We start from the raw sequence: 20602 nt of genomic DNA on the forward strand, positions 1-20602 counted from the left end.
CTGACAGCAAGTGCGTGTGTGTGTGTGACAGACTTGGCTTCCCCAGTCAGTAAGAAAAGCCTTTTCTTTTGGAAATCTAAATTACAATAATCTAATCTAATTTGACAGAATAAAGTTTAATTGCATAGTACAATATGAGTCACATCAAAATTGTAATTATGATCCTGAATAGTCACGCATAAAAAATATAGGATAGACAAATATAAAAAATAAATTAAATGAAACAATATTAAATGTTAAACAATGATTCAGGTAGGTAACCAGAAAACCCCATATTTCATTACTTTAAGTTTTACCAATATAAAAGTAGAAAATCACAGTTAGCTAGGTGGAAAACTCGGCATTCTAACATTAGCCCATTTTCTCAAAGGATTCTCCAAGGACCTTAGATCTTAGATCTTAGAATTACAAAAGAGCTGGATTATAAAGAACAAGATATCAAAAATTATATCATGCTCAAATCACAAACCACCACCTAGCCTACCCTGTGTCAGATGGAAAAAAGTCGCTGTGCGCGTTCACACACACAAACCCCATAACACACACAGGCAGGATATTCATTTTGTGGCTTATTTATTTCCTAGGAACGAGGGGTAAGCACGCACATCCTAAAGCATTTAATCTGGTGCTGGACAACAATACGTACATGAGAAAAAGAGGGGAAGTCCGCACACCGCTTGAGCTCTTAGTTGCCTGACAAATAAAACTAAGACTCTTCCACTGGGAGCTCAAACGGTGTGCGGACTTCCCCTCTTTTTCTTATTTATTTCCTACACATAAACAAAAACTGGCTGCATATTACCTGTTGTAGATACGGCCCTGCCCTCTCTTTCTCAATGACCTTGAGTTCATTCTTTTTACCTTCACGGTGCCTTTCTTTCCGGAGAAATCAGCATCAAGTTCTTTCTCCGCCTCCCCCGTCGCTGCTACTATAAGACTTTACTGGTTTAAAGGAGAATTTTGGACTAAAGTTTTCTTACCTTTTCTATGACGTTATGATATCTTAGGATGAATGGTACAGTAGAAAATGTTATGCAACCCAAAAAAAAAAAAAAAAAAAAAAACAGAAGTCTCGCTAGACGAGATTTCAATCTCGAGATTTCAATCTCGTCTAGCGAGACTTCTGTTTTTTTTTTTTTTTTTTTTTTTTTTGGGACAGTGTTCTGTCACTATGAACGTCAGATCTCACATAAAACAAATAAAAAAAAACGATTAAAATATGTGATCTAACCTAAGGCCTATCCGCGCACCTTTTAAGCTGTGGCGGCTCAGGGGTGGAGTTATGAAATTTTTCTACTGTACCATTCATCCTAAGATATCATAACGTCATAGAAAAGGTAAGAAAACTTTAGTCCAAAATTCTCCTTTAAGGCATAAACATTCAGACATCTTGTTTCAAGTTAAACTCAAGTTAATAACAATTTACAGCCCATGAGTTCATTCATATCATGGCCTCAGAAAGTAATGTAATTTCAAATTCTAGTACTAAAGCTGCCCCTTTAGGGACACCACCTGGCTAATTCAAATACTGTCCCTTGTAAATGAATTGAAAAAGTGACCAATACATAAACAACAACAGACAACCGATGGCTCTTGTCTGCTTAGTTTGCAGACATACAGTCTTACAATCTTACTACCGATTCTCCACGGTCTTTCTCTATAATCTCGTATCAGTTTCTGTTTCTCTTTAACCCCGACCTCTCTTCCATCATGTCCCGTCTCTGTGCCACCATCACATGACACAGATCAAAATGGCTACACCTGGGTCACCAGAGGTTCCTGTAGGTACACGTTCCCTCCTGCCGACTCTTTCTCTTTGCTCTGGCCTGCACATAATCCACCCAGCAGAGTCCCATTCAGAGGGCTGCACGTGCCTTCCACGGCATAGTAATACATCTCTCCATCCCTGTCTCCATCTTCATCACCCTCCTCGGTCTCCTCTCCTTCCGTGTCGTCATTCTCCTCCCACAGCGTGCTCTCCACGTGGGTGAACTCGGTGCAGGGGTCCCAGCACACCGTCTCGCGGTGGTAGAAGTAGCTGAAGTTGGACACGATGACGGGCACGGGCAGCGAGATGGTGAGGACTCCGGCGATGGCGCACATGGAGCCCACCAGCTTGCCCCACACGCTCACCGGGGTCATGTCGCCGTAGCCCACCGTGGTCATGGTGACCACCGCCCACCAGAAGGCGTGCGGGATGCTGACGAAGACCGTCTTGTCGTGGTCGGCCTCGGCAAAGTAGATGGAGCTGGAGAAGATGATGACGCCGATGAAGAGGAAGAAGATGAGCAGGGCCAGCTCGCGCATGCTCGCCTTCAGCGTCTGGCCCAGGATCTGGAGGCCTTTGGAGTGACGGGACAGCTTGAAGATCCTGAACACCCTCACCAGCCGGATGATCCTGATGATAGCCAGCGACGTGCCCGGGGATTCGTCGTCGCCCTTCGACAGGTCCGTGCCGAGCGTGATGAAGTACGGCAGAATGGCGCAGAAGTCAATGACGTTCATGACGTCCTTGAAGAAGCTTGTCTTGCTGGGGCAGCTGGCGAAGCGCAAGACGATCTCGGAGGAGAACCAGCAGATGCACACGGTCTCCACCAGGAAGAATGGGTCCTGGAACATGCTGGGACGCGGGGCCATGTTTCCAGATGCATTCCTGCCATAGGAGGACGCCTGGAAGGGAGGAGAAACGACAAACATGTATTATGTTTATACTGTATGTATTATGTAAACTATAACCAAAAAGGTATGACAGCATCAAGGGAGAGTTGCTGCTGTTATTGCAAGTCACCATATAATGCCAAAATATAATATACTTATTTGTTAACCCATTCAATCCAGGAACGCATCTGTGTCATTTTAGATTTTAGCTATAACCATTACTTTTTACTTTGGCCATTCAAAAATAGCAGATGTACAAGCTCATAGCGTGGCACCGAGTGCCGGGCTATGAGCTTGTAGATCTGCTATTTTTGAAAAAATCATGATTTTTTTTTGCAAATCTTTTTTAAAGCGAACATTTGTAACTCAAATATTTGCTTCTGGGGGTCCCTGGAACTAAATATTTTGAGATGGGGGTCCGCGGCCAAATACATATCATTTTAGGGGGTGCTTGACATGAAAAAGTTTGAGCACCACTGATATAGCAACATAGGTTTTTCAGAAACCTGGTAGGATTTATGGATGGACATTTGTGGATGGATGCGTTCCCGGGATTGAATGGGTTAATATTGGTTATACAGAGTTTTGATTAGGCTTTGCACACAATAAGACCCGCTGATTAGGGGTGCACCAAGTTACATGAAAACTTGGTATAGCTGAATCATGGCTTGTAGGTCAATTGACCAATTAAGGAGCATATTTATACTGTATGAAAGAACCATGTCATTTAATACCTCATGAGGCACATTTCCGCTCTTTGTCAACATCATATAAATTCATTATCCGTCCTTCAGTCCACCTGTCTTTCTATTTGTACCTGTCGGAAATAGTGATTTGTTTATGACAGTCATAAAGCACGATTCAACGACAAGACGCAAGAGGAAGGATAGGATATCAATGGCTTGACGTTGATATGTGCAGCGTAAATCATAGGTAGTGTCCTCAAAACTAACCTCTAGCAGGTCAGTGACCATGTTTATTAATAAAGATGTTATTATGCGTTTCGACGGCTCTCCTAAGACTGTATATTTAGCCCCTTGAGAACGCTGTAGAGAAACATGAGACTGCCTCCTTACACCACTCCCCATACATTTCTCCATCTCCCGCTGTGCGGTTGCATCGTGGACATTGATAGCGCATGGACCCTGCATGGGACTGATGCAGCTGGGAGAGGAGCACGATGTAGTAGTTTCCTGGCAGACCCCTCAAAGTTGCCTGCACAGGCAGCAACACCTACAGTGGTGTGTCTGATCATTTGTGTGAACTTGGCTCAATCCTTTAAGACCGGGAACACATCCGTGTCATTTTAAGATTTCTTTGGCAAGATTTGCACACATTTTCAAGATTTTAAAATGACACAGATGCGTTCCCGGATTGAATGGGTTAACACATTCAACTAACTACTGCAACCTTTGTCCCCTTTATATTGATATTGTATTCACCCACTTTTTGCACCTTTTGCAACCTCTGCCCTTCCACCACTCTCCTCCAATTCAACAGTATCAAATTTAACAGTCGACTAAAATAATCATGCCATCTGCCTTCCTTTCTCTCTCAAAGGACAAGGTGATCTGGTAAGCAATGAACGGGAGGTGTATGCAATGTATCATGATAAACAATTCCCGAAGCAGGAATGTGCATACCTTTAAGTTTGTTCTCCAGATTTGTAATACATCAAGCTATTATGCTGACCATTCTGGCTCCACGTGGAGTTCATTGCTGTATTTATTTTTGTACTGCTGTGTACCTTCACCCATAAGCAAACATGGACAGAACTGCATAGGACAGTGTTTCCCAAACATAGGTTTGTGACCCATGTTTGGGTCATGGTCACACTGCACCCATGGCAATTTGCATACCCTCAAATTAGATCCACCGATGATGCAATTGCGATGGCTCTTCACTAAGCTCTTTCTCACCTGGAGGTGAGGAGCAGCTGTGTGCGAATGTTATTTGTAGACCAGAGCATGGCATTCAACACAAAAGTTCCTGCCAAGCTCGACACCTAAACTTAGAGATCTGGGCCTGCACCCGACCATGTACAGCTGGATACTGGACTTCCTGTTTGGCTCTCGCCAGGTGGTGAGAATGGGCACATTAGAATCACTGAATCTCAACACAGGATTCCCACAGGGCTGTGTGCTGAGGCCTCTCCTCTACTCCCTGTACACACACGCCTGGCTTGCGTGGCCACACAGAGCTCCAACCCCATCTTCAAGTATACTGATGACACGACATTCATGGGCTTGATCATCAACCATGACAAGATGGCCTACAGGGACATGGTTAGATCACCGACACAATGGTCATGACAACAAACTCGCATTTTACGTCAAGAAGACCAAAGACTTGATCGTAGACGATAGGGGGCCAATAACAGAGCATGCCCCCATCTACATCAACAGCGTCGCAGTGGGGAAGGTCATTGACTTCAAGTCACTCAGCATACACATCAACGAGGACAAATGGGCCACATACACCATGCACATGGTGAAAAATGCCTACAGTATACTGCCTCAGACTACTCTGCCCTACGAAGCCAAAGTTCTTCGTGTATCCCAAAGGTCAAATTAGCCTTCGTGATTTTGGGGGATAATTACCTCAAGAACAGATTACAATTAGTGTAATATCACTTATATGCCGATATCTCATTTGGCTGACCAGTTGAATCACTTTTAAACAAAATTTTCAGTGATTTTTTTAACGCCTTGAATGAACTGATTGGAAATAGATGGTCAAAGATCAAGGTCACTGTGACCTCAAAAACACATTCTTAAATTCCTTCAAAGCCTTCGCTACGGACTGGATAGACACAGATGTAAACTGCAACTGGTTGGCATATACAACTGCAGGTGTATGTATTTCTAGTTTAAATGTTTTTTTCCCCAAATGACTGAGCTGTTTGAATAGAATACACTGAACCTCTGCTTACTGAAATTTCAAAATTCTTAAAACATTAAAACCTGTCAGCACTACATGTTTGATTGAAATGGAGGCAGTCTTTGCGATAAGGGAAAGTGAGGTCTAGCCTACTTCCTACATCAAGGACCAACCTCCCATTATTCAATGCATAATCTTAGTTAATCTTAATATCTTTCTACTATGTTTGTTATGCATGCCTTACTTCTCGCATTTCCTTCTCTAGCCTGAAGGCGGGCAGCGTCTCCAGGCAGAAGATGAGGATGGACAATATGGTGACCATGACACTGATGATGGCGACGATGCGTGCTGCCGGCGAAGACTCGGGATGCTCAAAGAGCATCCATATACTCCTCTGAACGCTGTTGGTCGGCAGTGGCAGCTCCTCCTGTTTAGGGAAGCCCTCGTCCTCTTTGAAGCGGCCTATGATGTCCGCACTGAGCTCGTAGAACGCCAGCTCGTCCGTGAAGATGTCCAGCGGCACGCTGGCGGGCCTCCGCAGCCTCCCGCCCGACTGGTAGAAGTACAGGATGGCGTCGAAGCAGGCCCGGTTGCGGTCCAGGAACAGCTCGTTGCGCAGGGGGTCAAAGTAGCGTATCCGCCGCTGGGGGTCCCCGAGCATGGAGTCGGGGAACTGGGCCAAGGTCCGCAGCTGGGTCTCATAGTGCATGCCTGACACGTTGATGGCGAGCCGCTCGCTCAGGGCACATCCCCTGCACAGTGTCCCAGAGCGCCTACGGCCCTCTCTCTTCTCTTTGGTGTTGAACTGGTCCTTCAGGTGTTTGTCTTTCTCTCCATCATCGTCGTTAGTTATTTCTCTGCCTCCGCCCTTGTCGCTGCTCTCCATCCCTGCTGGTGTGTCAGGTCTCTCTTTCTCTCTCTCTCGCTCGCTCCTCGTTTATTTGGACTTTGGTTTTAAAGAGGTCCGTAGGCCTGAAAGCAGAGTGATACTTCTATGAGTGGATTCATTTCAAGAGTATCAGTTTTGTTAATGGCCTTCATGTGGTGGAAACGTTATAGATGACGTTAATAGAAGCAGGGGGTGGAAAGGGAGATACCACGGCAGTCTGCTAGTTAAGTATACTGTATATGTTACAGTGAATTTGGAAAACCAGGAAGTTTGGAAAATCATCATTCCACGTAACATTTAATTATGAACACAGATCATTAAAAATAAAAATGTTTCATACAGGCTACACAAAAGCTAGTTCATAGTGTCTCTCTGTGTGTGTATATGCGCGCGCGCGTGTGAGAGAGAGAGAGAGAGAGAGAGAGAGAGAGAGAGAGAGAGAGAGAGAGAGAGAGAGAGAGAGAGAGAGAGAGAGAGAGAGAGAGAGAGAGAGAGAGAGAGAGAGAGAGAGAGAGAGAGAGAGAGAGAGAGAGAGAGAGAGATTGGAGACATGGAATGGTCCAGGCAGATGGCTGCCCAGTGCCCACCCAGAGCCTGATTCTGCTCAAGGCTCCATGCCTCTGTCCCCAAACATGCTCAGGGGGGAAACGTCTGTACTGTGCTCTAAAGTGTCTTGAGAAAGCTTGTGATATGACACTATTATAAAAGTTGAATTGAAAAGTGTATAATACATTATATATAGTTCTGATAAACATTGTAGACTCAATATATAAGCATTCGAAACTGGTGCCAAGCTATTCCATCCACCACAGCTTGCCAACTCAGACGGCGTGCTTGTCAAAGCGAGACAGCACGGCTGCCCTGCACTGGCACTCACTATAGTGGCTCTGTGTTGGCATGCCTGCCTTGTTTACAAGTGATCTACAAAGTCACTATTCTTTATTCAGTTGAGTGTGACAAAAAAACAAGCACTCCCCCTCCCTTGCCTCAGAGCATTCTGAGGGACCACTCTCTGGTGAATGTCAGTGTGCTTGTTTGCTGCTTCTTTTTTTGGGGCCAAAAGATTCCCTGGTCTACTAGGAAGTTTTCAAAACTCACTTGTGAGTTTGAAAACCCCCTGGTTTTCTAAATTCACTGCGACTGCGACTTTAATCCCCCGGCCCCCAATCTCTCATTACAAACATGCATATTCAAAAAGTTTGCTGTGAATCCACCTGACCGTATCTTGTTGTAAGGGGGAAAAAAGCACCAAAAGTCATAGCAACACACCCAACTGTATCCAAACACATAATACGCACTGTTAGCACGCAATTAGCAAGATGAAAACAACCACTTACCAAGTAATATACAGCTGCTCACAGACACTATCGAAAGGATGAAACGTCACATACTGTAGTTTGTCTCCGGTGGAACATCGGGTCTTCTGTCTTTTCCTCTGTCATCATGCTCGTCTGTCCCAAACACACACCTTTGTCTGGCTGTCCTTAGGTCCTCCTGATGGATACTCTGCAGGTGTCCCCCTGCCAGGGCTGTGCAGGTGGAGCCCAAATGTGCTCACACTGTGTGTGGGACATCCACACACAGACACAGTCTTGTCTGGTCCTTTGGGTCTCATGTCCTAAACCTCACATTGTGAATGTTGTGAACGTTGTGCATGCTGTCCTCTTGAAATCCAATCCCTGCCGGTCCCTCTCCAAACCCCTCCCAGCCCTGTCCCTCTCTGGTATTTGTTTTTTTCAACTGCCAACTTAAGTCAACTTAATTTAACCTTCACCCTCCTAACATAATGTCACCCTTGCTACCCACTTACCCAGCACTTTGTCAAGGTAACTGTAGTTCCCTTCTAATAAGCATGGGATACTCCCACCCATCAAACAGGGCTTTATAATTTATATTATATTACAAATGATTTTCTTAATCTCACTCTATATACTGTATCACTCAATTATATGAGTATGTAGGGTGAACATATGAGTGATACAGTAGGGTAAACATACAGTATGAGTGATACAGTATGCGAGTATACTGTTACTTTTATTACAAATTTGAAGTAAGACTACTTGAATGTAGCTCTCTTGAAGTAACAATTACTAAGTTACATATTTATGTACGGTGAAAGGGCCAATGGTGCACCCTGACCATAACCATTTAAATAGCGACCAACCATACTGTACCATACATTTGATTTAATATTCAAATTCATTGTTTTTTAAATATATATTTGTGTTTGAAAATAACAATCAATTCTTCTCCAAATACATGTGTGTCAACCAATGCACAGTGCTGTCAGGTCAGGACCATGTTCTAACACCAGAGGGCAGCAAAGTATTGGTTCAGTGCTCACTGGACTGCAGCGTTGCCCATTTCATTCAGTCCTTCTTCACTGGTTCTCAACATCGGGTCTGGGAACCACCAGCGGTCCAAACGGGCCCTTTGCGGATCTGTAAGGCAGAGTCAGAGGTCATCTCTGGGACCCTAATCTACACTGCAAAAACTGCAGTGTTCATTTAACTCTGAGAGTGTACAAATGGAACCAGGTGGACCCATAAGGGTCCATCTGGTTCCATTTGTACACTCTCACAGTTACAAACTCGTAAGGGTCCATTTGGAACCCCTGGTGGTCCCCGGACCCTACGTTGAGAAACAGTGCAGTACTTGACATAATTTAGCCTGGTCATTATCAGTCACTAACCACCTTTTTTTGGTGTCATTGATTTGTATTTCTCTTTGTTGTTTTGGCCCAAGTTGTTGGGTGTCCAACCAGTGACACCCAACATCAAGGAGCAGGTCAGAAACCCTGGGGTCATATTTGATTCTGAGCTAAACATGGAGGCCCATATCAGAAACGTCACAAAACTATCATTCTATCACCTGAGAAACATCGCCAGAGTTCAACCATTTCTTTCTCAGGCTGATACAGAACAATTAATGCACTGTTTTTTGGGCGGTGAAACCGCCCCTATAAGTGAGATTTGGAAAAATGTACATTTTCCTGCGCTGTGATCTGGGCCCAGGAAATTTGTACAATTATCCTGCGCTGTGATTGGCCAATCACAGTCTATTCAGGACTGTGATTGGCCAGTGTCACATGACACATGTGCATAGCCCTATATAAGAAACCATAACTTGAAAAAAAACAAAAATTTGTTTTTTTCAAGTTATGGTTTCGTCCATCATAAAGAGTGTTTCAATAAATGTATTTATCTTTTGTACATGATTGGTTGACTCCATTCAGTATTGTGATTAGCTAGCAAGACACCGCCCACTTCACACAGGGTGTGATTTTTTACTAGCAGGCTTGACTATTGCAATGCTCTCCTGTCTGGTCTCCCCAAAAAAGCAGTCAGTCGGTTGCAGCTCGTTCAGAACGCAGCTGCACGTGTGCTGACAAAGACCAGACGGAGAGCACACGTTACACCTATTTTAAAATCCCTCCACTGGCTGCCTGTTAGTTTTAGAATTGATTTTAAGATCCTTTTATTGGTTTTTAAATCATTGCATGGAGGTGCTCCGGCCTACCTGTCTGCAATGTTTTCCTGGTATGTTCCCAGCAGAACCCTTAGGTCCTCTGGCACCGGTCTCCTAGATGTTCCGGAGGCTAGTTCAAAAAGGCATGGGGAAGCAGCTTTTTGCTACTATGGCCCTAGCCTCTGGAACAGCCTGCCGGAGGCTCTGCGGGTCACCGAATCGGTCGGCATTTTTAAAAGACATCACAACACACCTTTTTAGTATTGCTTTTACCTAGGTGTCTGCATTAATCCAGCTTTCTATATATATATATATATATATATATATATATATATATATATATATATATATATATATATGTGTATATATATATATGTATATTTATTTATTTTTGCTTTGCTTTATTATTATTATTGTTTATTTTCTTGTTTTTCCTAGTCTTATTCTAAATGTTTTCTTTTCCACTTTTGCTGTTATCCTCCGGGTTTTTTTAATCTTTATTCTTAAACCTATTCTGTGAAGCACATTGAACTGCACTTGATGTATGAAACGTGCAATATAAATAAACTTTGATTGATTGATTGATTGAAGTTTGCCTTGGCTTCAGCAGATGTTTCTAATACTCTACGGTCGAAAAAAAATAAAAATAATGATTTGTCTGTGTCCTCAGGAAGGTTATACAATACTACCCACGCAGCCTTATGCACCGAGTGTAGCATATAGGCAGTATCTGGTATCAAAGACATGAGACCTTTACACGATAGGTCAGCCATAGCTAGGCTACTTGATCTTGTACTGAGCTGCGGTGAGAGCGCATAGTGCTGTTACCTCATCACCCTTGAGATGTCACGTGACAGGAACACAGTTGAGCTCCAAAATACACACTGCCTTGATAGTACAGATCTATATTTGATGGGCCTCAAATGGCCTCCCAAATGTAGGTCTGTTAACATCAAGGCATCTTGCTTGGCTAAGGCGGGTGAGGACTTTATGCATTTAAACTTTAATGCGTTTCTCACGTGAAAGTGGCCCTCGAAGTGGGGTCCTTGAGGGGGTTTCAGGGGGACCCCACCAAAATGAGGAACAGTTTAATTTCACAGTTTTTTTCATTCGTTTGGAAGTTAGCCCAATAAGAGCAGTATAGAGGAGACGACCTCAGAAGATGGCGCCCCATGCATTTACAGTAGTTAGACGTATGGACAGATGGCGTCATCTTGTGAGGTTATTACAACAACACGTTCACGTCACGTTCTGTTTGTTGATAAAGGCCAGTCCTCACCAATGCAACTCCTGGTGTGGACAGGCCTTTTAAGGATGACTATTCAGATCATAGGTTTCACTCTCTCCGCTGTTATCTCCCCACCTACAGTATAGACAGTTGTATAATGATGTACTAAATCTAACATAGGTCTCTGGCACAAAATATTTTCAAATGGGAGTCTGTATCAATTTGGGAGTCCTTGACATGAAAACGTTTGAGAACCACTGCAGTATACAACAGATGAATGAGTGGCTTCATCTGTCTCCCTGACCTGGTTGGTAAATGTCATCTTTCAACTCCTTGATGAAAAGACTAACAAAACAAAACATGCTTGTTTGTAAAACTGCATAGATTGTTTTTTTCTTTCTTTACATGAAATCAAACGAATTCACCTACAGTACATTGTATTTGTAGATTGATATATTGAGGCCTTTCCTGGCAGTAGCTACCATTAGCGCTTCGTTTCTAGTGTTGATCAGTAGGGAACAACATCAGCAGACAATATTTATAGTACAAGAAGACACATTTATATCAGTCAGAAAACTGACACAAACTGCACTTCATTGATATAGCTTTTTTCTCATTTATTTTAAGTTCATTTCAATGATTTTAAGCAATTTTCATGTCTTTGAAAAAGCATCTCATGACTGTTAATCAGTTAATTCATTCAAGCTGCTATGGAGATTGATTCACATTAGATCGCATTGACATTCATACATTTTAAGTCTCATTAGTCGAAATATGTTCAATTATGACACTTTATTGATATGTTTATATTCTTTTCTTGAAAATATAAAAAGATAGATCATGAACATTCCATTGAAATATACTTTATACAGTTCTTGATGAGTTAGTTGTTCTTTGTGTTCCAATGTTTAAAAAATAAAATCCGGCATTATCCGGCAGATACTTCAGTGACCACCATCTTCTCCCTTCATTTATTCTCCTCCTATGACCACAGTACAATGAAATAGTACCTAAGTCTGTTTTATGAAGCATGATGGCATGTAAGATGGACCTAAAACATCCTTTTTTCTTTCATCTTTGGAATGCATGATGCATGTGTAAATCATGATATTGGGAAAAGCGTACAGTATGTGTATAATGTGCTAACATATGATGTTAAGTAAGTATCTTTAAAAAAAATATCTATCCACTATGTTAATGGTATCTGTTTTTTAAACAATTTCCATCATTTTGTTAGTATTCACAAAGTTAGTATTCATTTTTATCTCGTATTAAAATTTGGTCAGTTATCACGGTTACTAAGTCAGTTAGCAAGTCATAAAGCCACTAGAGATGTGCTTTCAATCGTCTGAGCTGATGACAGAACATCAGAAACTCAGAGAGTGTACGTACAGTAAAGTCTGAATTATGCTGGGTTGCATGTGGGGGTTGCGCACCAAAGATAGCCGAACTACAAGCTCACAACACGCCTCGGCTTGCAGATCTGCTATTTGAGATGCGCGACATAGCACACAAACCTACCATAAATCAAAGGTAAGAATCAGTCATCAGTGGCATTAACGGTGCAGATTGCATATGCTCAGTTCAAACAAAGAAAACCAAAAATAACTTTGTCAAACTGAAATCATGAATGTTTTAGCTTTAAAATGTCAGGCACACAAAGTAAAGGAGTAGGGCTTGTGGAGGTATACCATGACACATAAAGACCACATAACACTTTGTCAATAACTACAGCATCAGGCCATAGTACTGTGAAAACTATACACACCAATATTGAGTGTAACAGTGGTAATTTCTGACCACATAAAGTTATATTTTTTGTTTCATTTGGTTATGTGAGAGTTATGCAGCCGATGGTGACTCCTTTGCCATTAACACATCATTTATACTCCATCGTACAACCGGGTTGAATAACGTGGTCGTATATGTCAAAGCATAAATGAGGCTGAATGGTTCAGAAGCAGTCTTAAAAGGATAAAACAGACTTAGCACTCCGATATTGTATCTCATTTCATTCAACGTGACAAAATCAAATGGCAGTATTACGCAATAGGAAAGGAAAGACATCTTTTTCAGCCTGGCGTGAGGATGAGAAACCACAATGTACAGAATGAAGCAATGGCAAACTCAACAATCAGTGATGCGGAAACAAAATCAAACAGCAATACTTTTGCTAAAATCTCAAACTGCTAGGTGAAGCACAGAGTTTTGCAAGTGTGCACACTGCACACCATTCCGGGTTATAACGCCCCGTTATAGTACTTGGTTGTGCGTGGGTGTCATGCAGCGAAAATAGCAGATCTACAAGCTCACATGCTTTGAAATTGTAGATCTGCTATTTTCGGTGCACAGCACGTTGCGCAACCAAGTAAAAATCAGGTATTAGCCTCTGAAATATTCATAGACCCCTCACTTTGTGACCCCCAAAACCAAAGTGGCTTAATGCCTTCTAAAATAGGAACAGACATTTCTGAAGGTAAAGGGGAACAAAAAAAGAATCCTGCCGCTGACCATTTTTGCAAGTAGACAAAAAGTTCTAGACCCTGTAAACCCAATGCAGACCCAACAAAACCCTTGAATTGTCTCTTGTCTATATCACCCTCCTGAGTCTTGTCTACTGGTGATCCTCAAGTTCTAATGCAACCTGGTACATGGACTGAGGCCCACTTAACAGCTGCCTTAGTGCTAACATATACGTTGCCGTGCGACTGTGTCACTTGACGAAAATATCAGGTTTCCAACTGAAAAAACGTTAAGGTTGTGCGAGTCTGTGCGACAAAGTATAGATTAGGCTTCAGGTTAGCCCTGGACCAGCCAGGGCGTTCAAACACTCTCACGGATGACCAACCACAGACGAGATACTCGGAGAGCCACCATGTACGACCCGACCTGCTCAACAGTGGGACGTCTTGATACATATATTTCTACGCTACCCTTTAATGTCCACTCGGGTGGCCACTGGCATCTGTCAACCAATTCCTTCCCTCTCTTTCTATTTATAAAGTACTTTAATGACATCAGTTTGGAAGCTCTGCGTCGTTATATATGGGGGATGCCCCGCATGACTTTGTCGAGTGCTGCGGCGAGCTGCCAACGAGCCAATGGGACGACGGCAACACCATGAGATTAATGGCGGATGCAAGACCTGACCACCTAAAAACAACACATACGAGCTACCTCTACACACCCATGCTGACACTGTTAGAGTGTGCGTAGTGTTCAGTTGTCTCTCGAAGGAAGACATTGCTGCTCTACAACACGGCACAGTGTTAATAGTTATCGGGACTGGAGTCATGAGTAACAACATAAGGGAGTTTAAGGGGTACGTAATGTCAGGATTGCCCCGCTCCCCACTCCTCAAGAGAGTGACAATCAAATCATAATGCATGCGTTTTTTTATACATATCACTGTGAGGTGTTCACATTATCTTTATCTATATAGTAGAATTTCTATTATGGAAGAAAAATAAATGAGCAAACCACCTACATCCACACACACCGTCAACACACCTGAGTCCTTTATAAGACACACAAACTTTGGGAATGGCAGTTGGTTCCATCATGCAAACCTGAAATCTCTCTTGACTATTGATCATTACAGTATCTCTCTTGAACAATCAATGGATTCTGATTGGATATACTTCAACTTTGACTCCCACCACGTCCCTCCTGAGGAGCAGTGGAAGAGGACTGCCTATCCCAGCAAAAAAAAAAACTGCCACGGGACATCCAAAGACTTTACGAATCTCTAGACAATTAGGCATAGGAGATGGCCGTGCGGAGCTCCGTTTGCCCTGCTACAATCATATGAAGGTTCATGTATATTATTGCCAAAGGAAAAAAGCAAGCTTTTTATAATTATCGACCAGCACTGGTGGAGAGTAACTCAGTAAATGTCCTTGAGTACTGTATTTAAGTATTTTTTTTACCATCTGTACTTTACTTGAGTGTTTGTATTTTTGGATACTTTCCACTACATTTCAAAGACAAATATTTTACTTTTAACTAATTTCTAGGAAGGGAAATAGTACATTATGAATTAATCACTTATGCCCTATTTCTAGTGACAATAGCAGATCTACAAGCTCACAACGCGAGCTTGTAGATCTAAAAAAGACATGTCTAAAATATCAGAAACAAAATGTACTTTGTATTTTATCCTTTGAATACTTAAGTATTTTTTAAAAGCATGTGCTTTTGAATACTGAAGCATATTTAAAAGAAAGTACTGGACTACTTTAACTCAAGTACAAAGTTTGACAGAGAAACTTTAACGTGTAGTTGAGTCATATTTGTCCAGGAGTATCTATACTTTGACTCAAGTACTGGGGTTGCGTACTTTGTCCACCACTGATAACTGTCGACCAGTAAAGCTGCTGCTGAGAGCTGATGTTGTACAAGTGCTGCTGCTACGACAGTTGTGCAAAAATGAATCAAGGGAGGAAAACATGTAGTTTGCAGGTGATAACAGAGGGGAACATCTCCAGTCCTATAGGTAGGTCTTCTGATTTAATACATGGTAGTGGTGAAAATACGCTGCTCAATGCATAAGTATCACAACGTAATAAACGAAAACCAATGGCAATGGCAGGGGTCCAAAATGTCGGAATGAGGACAGGATTGTGGGGCAGTAGTAGCAGAGAGATTTCATCAAACTAGACATAGTTCAGGGTGTACTTTGCAAACATACAGTTTCAATATTCACATTTTTTTTTTACAACTTTTCAAAACAAAATATAGCTCTTCTCTTTCATTATAATCTTTTTTTTTTAAACATTAATTGCATATAACATTTTTTAAATTCATTTTATATATATTTTTTGTATCTCTAGCACCCTTGTCTTCAACTAAGGGCTTGCAGAAAAGACAGTCATGCAGAGTAGTCATGCTGGTAAACAAAGTTACAAAAAATGCATTCTTTTTTTTTTTCTTCTTCTTCTTCATTTGTTTATCTCAGCGTCCATCTTTAGTTGACCCGCGTGACTTTCTTTGCACGCATGAGTCTGTCATTGCTTGTTGGGCTTTCTAAATTACAAACATGGTTTCCAGTGCTCGTGGGGATGATGACTCTCACACCCCTCGCAAAAACCTCTTTTCCCCTGTGACTTTGACTCCCTTCCGGGATCCCAAATTCACAATTCACACTCTGCATCGGAATTTTCTTTTTTTTTCTCCTTCCCTCACAATCCGGCCTCTTTCTTCCAATGAACTTCCTCTGAAGCCATTCATAGTTGATTTGTTTATCAAAATATAGATTTGTTCTCTTTGTACACTTCCTACTCCCACACACTTTTCCTGTAGGTCCATTTCTTCTGGGTTGCCTGTGTAGCTCAAGGTCTCCTCTGTGGGCCATCCTCATCTTGACGTAGGCTAGACTTGCCCTTGAAGCAGTCGTTGGCAGCACGAGGGGACAAGAGAGGAATGGGGCAGTATATATATAGGAGGGTTTCTCGTGCCTGATTGGCAGTGTAGGCCTTTTGTGTCTTGGGGATCGCTTGCCCGATTGGTCCCTTTTTCTAAATCACAACAGAGGGTAGCCAGCTAATTGGACACTTCAAGAATGTCCTTGTGGTAGAGGCATCCTGTGCACTGTAATTTAAGCAGGCCCATGTCCCTCTTTATAAGCAAAAGAGGGATAGTGGTCTCTGGGCTTTGAGCTTTGTCTCGTTCTGGCATGATTGATGTGAGCAGAATGTCAGTCACACACGGCAGCTTTTCTTTCTTTTTTTATGTGCTTAAGGAAAGGGTTTAACTAGAGGCAGTTTAAGGGCTTACTATTCACTTCTGTAAGAGGAATTACATTTTCTACTTAGTACCAAACAGAAGCAATGGCAGTATCAAGAAGTGTGTTCAAACTTCACCTTAAAAATGGAATATTTGTCCTACTCTATATTACATCACACAAAGCTCATTCAGCAAGTGCATGCCACTGGACATTTTTGGTGTCTCACATCGATTTTATGGGAAAGTACACATTGGTACATGAGAGACATGATGAATAAGGCTTTGCCCACCATTTAGCTTTTGTGAATGCTCCTGTGAATCTGAACATGACTGACTTGGTCTGAGCTGATGCTACTGTACATGTGCTTTTTGTTGACGGTCACAAGTGCTTTTGATGGTCTTGATTAAGTGTGGCAGTAAGGATGGCAGTATTCTTAATCTCATGGAAGTAAATGGAAGACTTAGGTTTAATGATAACTGTTACAAACTTGGAAGGATGGCTATTATAATGATCCGCATGTGCATGTGCATGTTAAGTCACTGACTTATATTGTTTTTTCACAGAATCTGACACAATTTTTGGAATGTTAAGGGTTTTGATGAGAAAGGCTGATCCATTGTCTCTCATGTAGCCTACAGTATATGTTAAGGAATCCAAGAGGAAAGATGACATCTAAAAAAAATCCTTTCAATGCATAAATTCCTTTCTTCAAACTGACTGGAAAGTCAAGTTATTTCCCAGCCAACAAATGCTACAGTATGTTAGCAGAGATGCTACATTGTTCATTCAGTCCTTTGTGGAGCCATGTGGTTGTTCGGAATCTTTGCTCGGCTGATCAGCACAACAGACGGTGGTTGATCATCGTACAAGGTGGCAAACATAACGATGTCATAGTGATGTCATCTGGAATGTGTTATTTGGGAGTCAATTTCTCTCCAAAGTGTGTCAGTGCAATGCTCAGTCAGTTTGTCGAGAAAAACAAAAGACAAATTGGTCAGACAGTTGTCAAAAGGTGTGGCCAGAGTTTTGAGAGGCTGCTTTGGTAACAACGTGAAGAGCAGACCACGTTTTCTTTTTTCTTTTGTTGGGTTTTTTTTCCTTCGTGATTACCTTCTGGTCTCTCTCTTGTCACGCCATAGATCTCCTTTAAACTGTCGATCCGTGTCACATGTCACTTATGTGGCTCCACGCCGCTAATTTGTGATTACCGGTAACTGACTCTTCTTTAGAGAAAAGGCGAATGCTAGAAACTTAACACTGTGAAGACAAGAACAGAAATCTATTAATATTCAATTCATAGGGACAGGGAACAATTATGCTATGTCAACCTAAATATATTGACACTCACTAATTAGCGGTTAGCATTCATGTTTAGATTGATTTATAGCAGTGTTCAACTAATATAAACCAATCGTTCATGTCAATTGACAGTTATATCTGTTTTTCATAATAGAATCTAGCCAGTTACATGAATGTCCATCAAATTATTTCAATATGTTTTTTTTTTCTTCTTCAATGTTACTAATACAAAATGGACAATAGGGAAATAATTGGGGATTAGCATTACCTGTGCACTGCTGCTTAACTGTGCATGTGAGAATGAAATGCACAATTTTGAATTGCATTGACATTTCTAGTACAACTACAGTAACAGGCTACCCGCAACATAAGAATACATGGTAGGCACATCAAGTATCTCACGTAAAATCAATCACAGTAGTGTTAAGCCTGATTCATACATTGTCTCGCGCTGAGAATTCCCTACGAGCTCACAATGCGTCGTGGATGTGGCGAGTTGTGAGCTTATAGGTCGGCTGTTCTTGGCCGTTCTCATAGCGCGACGAAGCATATATTAGGTTTTTTATCTGTGACAACAAGCTGAAATAAACAAGACACCAACCAGCCAACCAACACCATGTTCTCCACTCTCCAACCATTCTAAATTAATACATAGTGTAAGTAATGTTTAGTTGAACTATGAAAAAGCTTGTACTAAACAGGTACTTAAAATAGGTACTTTAAAAAAAAAGATAGAAAACCAAGAATAGTTAGTCATTACAGTGTGTGTGCATGTGTGCGTGCGTGTAAATATCTGCATTTGTTTGAGACATGTACAGTATGGGACAACAGCTTAATGATAGACATACAATACACTGTACACACAAGTCTACCCATGAACGTTTCACACACCCCAAAGAAGAATTACTGTCCTGCACATAGCATATACTGTAGTAGAGCACTGCCATACAATGACACCGCCTTAAGAGAGCGTACAGTAGCATCACGCAGTATTACACTGCATGTGCAGTAAGTGCAAGCAGAGCGTCCATTCAGGTAAATACTTGTCACCAACAGCGGGCCAAAGTTTCAATTGCCTACAGTTACGGCAAAGAATTCTTGCAGCATGTGCTCGGTACGCAATGGCTATGGGTTAGGTTAAACACTTTGAATGCAGTCCAATGAGCGTGAATATGGAACACACGACAACCCTGGAAAGAAAAAGAGCAAAAACGGTATGCTTCTCATTTCTATTATTTCATCTCTTCTCAACTGTTCTTCCATTCATGTCCCTCTTCATTTGTCATTGTCCATTGTAAAAGACATGTAAGGAGAAAGGCTTCTGTAATGCAGAGAAACATGCTCAACAAAATGCAAGAAAAAAAAGTTATATCTCTGTGAAACTTTTCGTTTCACAGAGATTATAAAAGACTGACTTCAGTACACATTTGCACTCAATGTACATTTGGTTAAGTTTATTTATCACTGCACTTTGTATAATTCTAATGTGATGACTGCTTAATGTTCAAACCAGAGTGAATCAAACCAAAACAAAACACAGAATAGAAGCATGTATTTATATATTCATATATGCTGTAGGCCTATTTTACTCCATAGAGTAAATTGTGACCCAAATAAGTCAGAACCATAGCATAACCTGAAAGAAAACAATGATTTATTATTTATAAATGTACAAGATCAATAAAGTTATGCCACTAGCATCAGTCAATTTGATAAAAAAATATGAAAAGCTACATTATTTGAAAACAATAGATCCCAAAATACTTTTTGGAACAGGTACAATGCCTATTTACATGGAAATGTTCTATTTGTCAGCTCATGTTGCAGTTGTTTATGAAATATTCAACCACATCCATCCATCTGCCTTTTAAGGAGACAAAACCTATAACAATGAATCATTTCATGGTAGAACCGACATGAACCCCAAGCCCCCATTGACAAAAGTATACATCAAAAATGTATTTTATATGAGTTTAATATATTCACGTGTGTAGATACAGATATGTACATGTTCAGTTTTAACTATTGACTTATCAAGCATCACTTTGAATGTGGAGCTAGGTAAATCTAGCTACTTGCATGAGTTCCTTACCACTGATTTGTACTTGTTTGCGCGCCAGTGTCGATATGCACCGCAGACCTGAAAGCTTGCAGTGTGGCAGATTATGAGCTTGTAGATTGACTATTTTCAGTGTAAGACCCTGGCGCGCAAACAAGAATAAATCACCCTTCAATTGACATTGCAGCCTACAGGGGCCTCATAGAGGCACTTTCAACATCGGATTATTTTTGTTTCTTTAAACAATGTTTATTTCAAAGTGTCCTAGGTGAATTTAATTGGGCACAACAATGTGAAATGTCTACAGAAACAAAATTATCTTCACCGCATTTGATACATTACATTGCTACCATGAAGACATCAGTATTTTCATCATGTTTCATGTTGTGAATGCGA

General features: G+C 41.5%; 2 protein-coding genes across 2 annotated transcripts in view; both read right to left on the reverse strand.

Annotated features, from left to right (window-relative positions):
- Nucleotides 1–1430: 1430 nt before the first annotated feature.
- On the reverse strand, nt 1431–7967 carry LOC308081624 (potassium voltage-gated channel subfamily A member 1-like). Its single transcript, XM_080457985.1, has 3 exons — nt 7765–7967; nt 5783–6510; nt 1431–2670 (listed from the first exon to the last, which is right to left on the reverse strand). Exons 2-3 carry the CDS (start codon nt 6422–6424, stop codon nt 1756–1758), a joined length of 1557 nt encoding a protein of 518 aa, XP_080314111.1. The 5' UTR covers nt 6425–6510; nt 7765–7967; the 3' UTR covers nt 1431–1755.
- Nucleotides 7968–11819: 3852 nt separating this feature from the next.
- LOC308081625 (voltage-gated potassium channel KCNC1-like) overlaps nt 11820–20602 on the reverse strand; it is a gene marked incomplete at its 5' end in the record, with an annotated part of 33923 nt that continues 25140 nt past the window's right edge. The window contains one exon of the mRNA XM_080457986.1: nt 11820–18105. The remainder of the gene's footprint in view (nt 18106–20602) is intronic.

This window comes from Gymnoscopelus braueri (assembly GCF_963280865.1).
Source record: "Gymnoscopelus braueri genome assembly, contig: SCAFFOLD_192, whole genome shotgun sequence".
Classification (NCBI taxonomy): Eukaryota; Metazoa; Chordata; class Actinopteri; order Myctophiformes; family Myctophidae; genus Gymnoscopelus; species Gymnoscopelus braueri.

Bases quoted from the DNA above. Each gene is read 5' to 3' on its own strand.
- LOC308081624 (XM_080457985.1), bottom strand. From the start codon at position 6,424: ATGGAGAGCAGCGACAAGGGCGGAGGCAGAGAAATAACTAACGACGAT. The intron at 2,671-5,782 runs GTAAGGCATGCA...CCTCCCTTCCAG, and splicing joins TAGAGAAGGAAATGCGAGAA to GCGTCCTCCTATGGCAGGAA.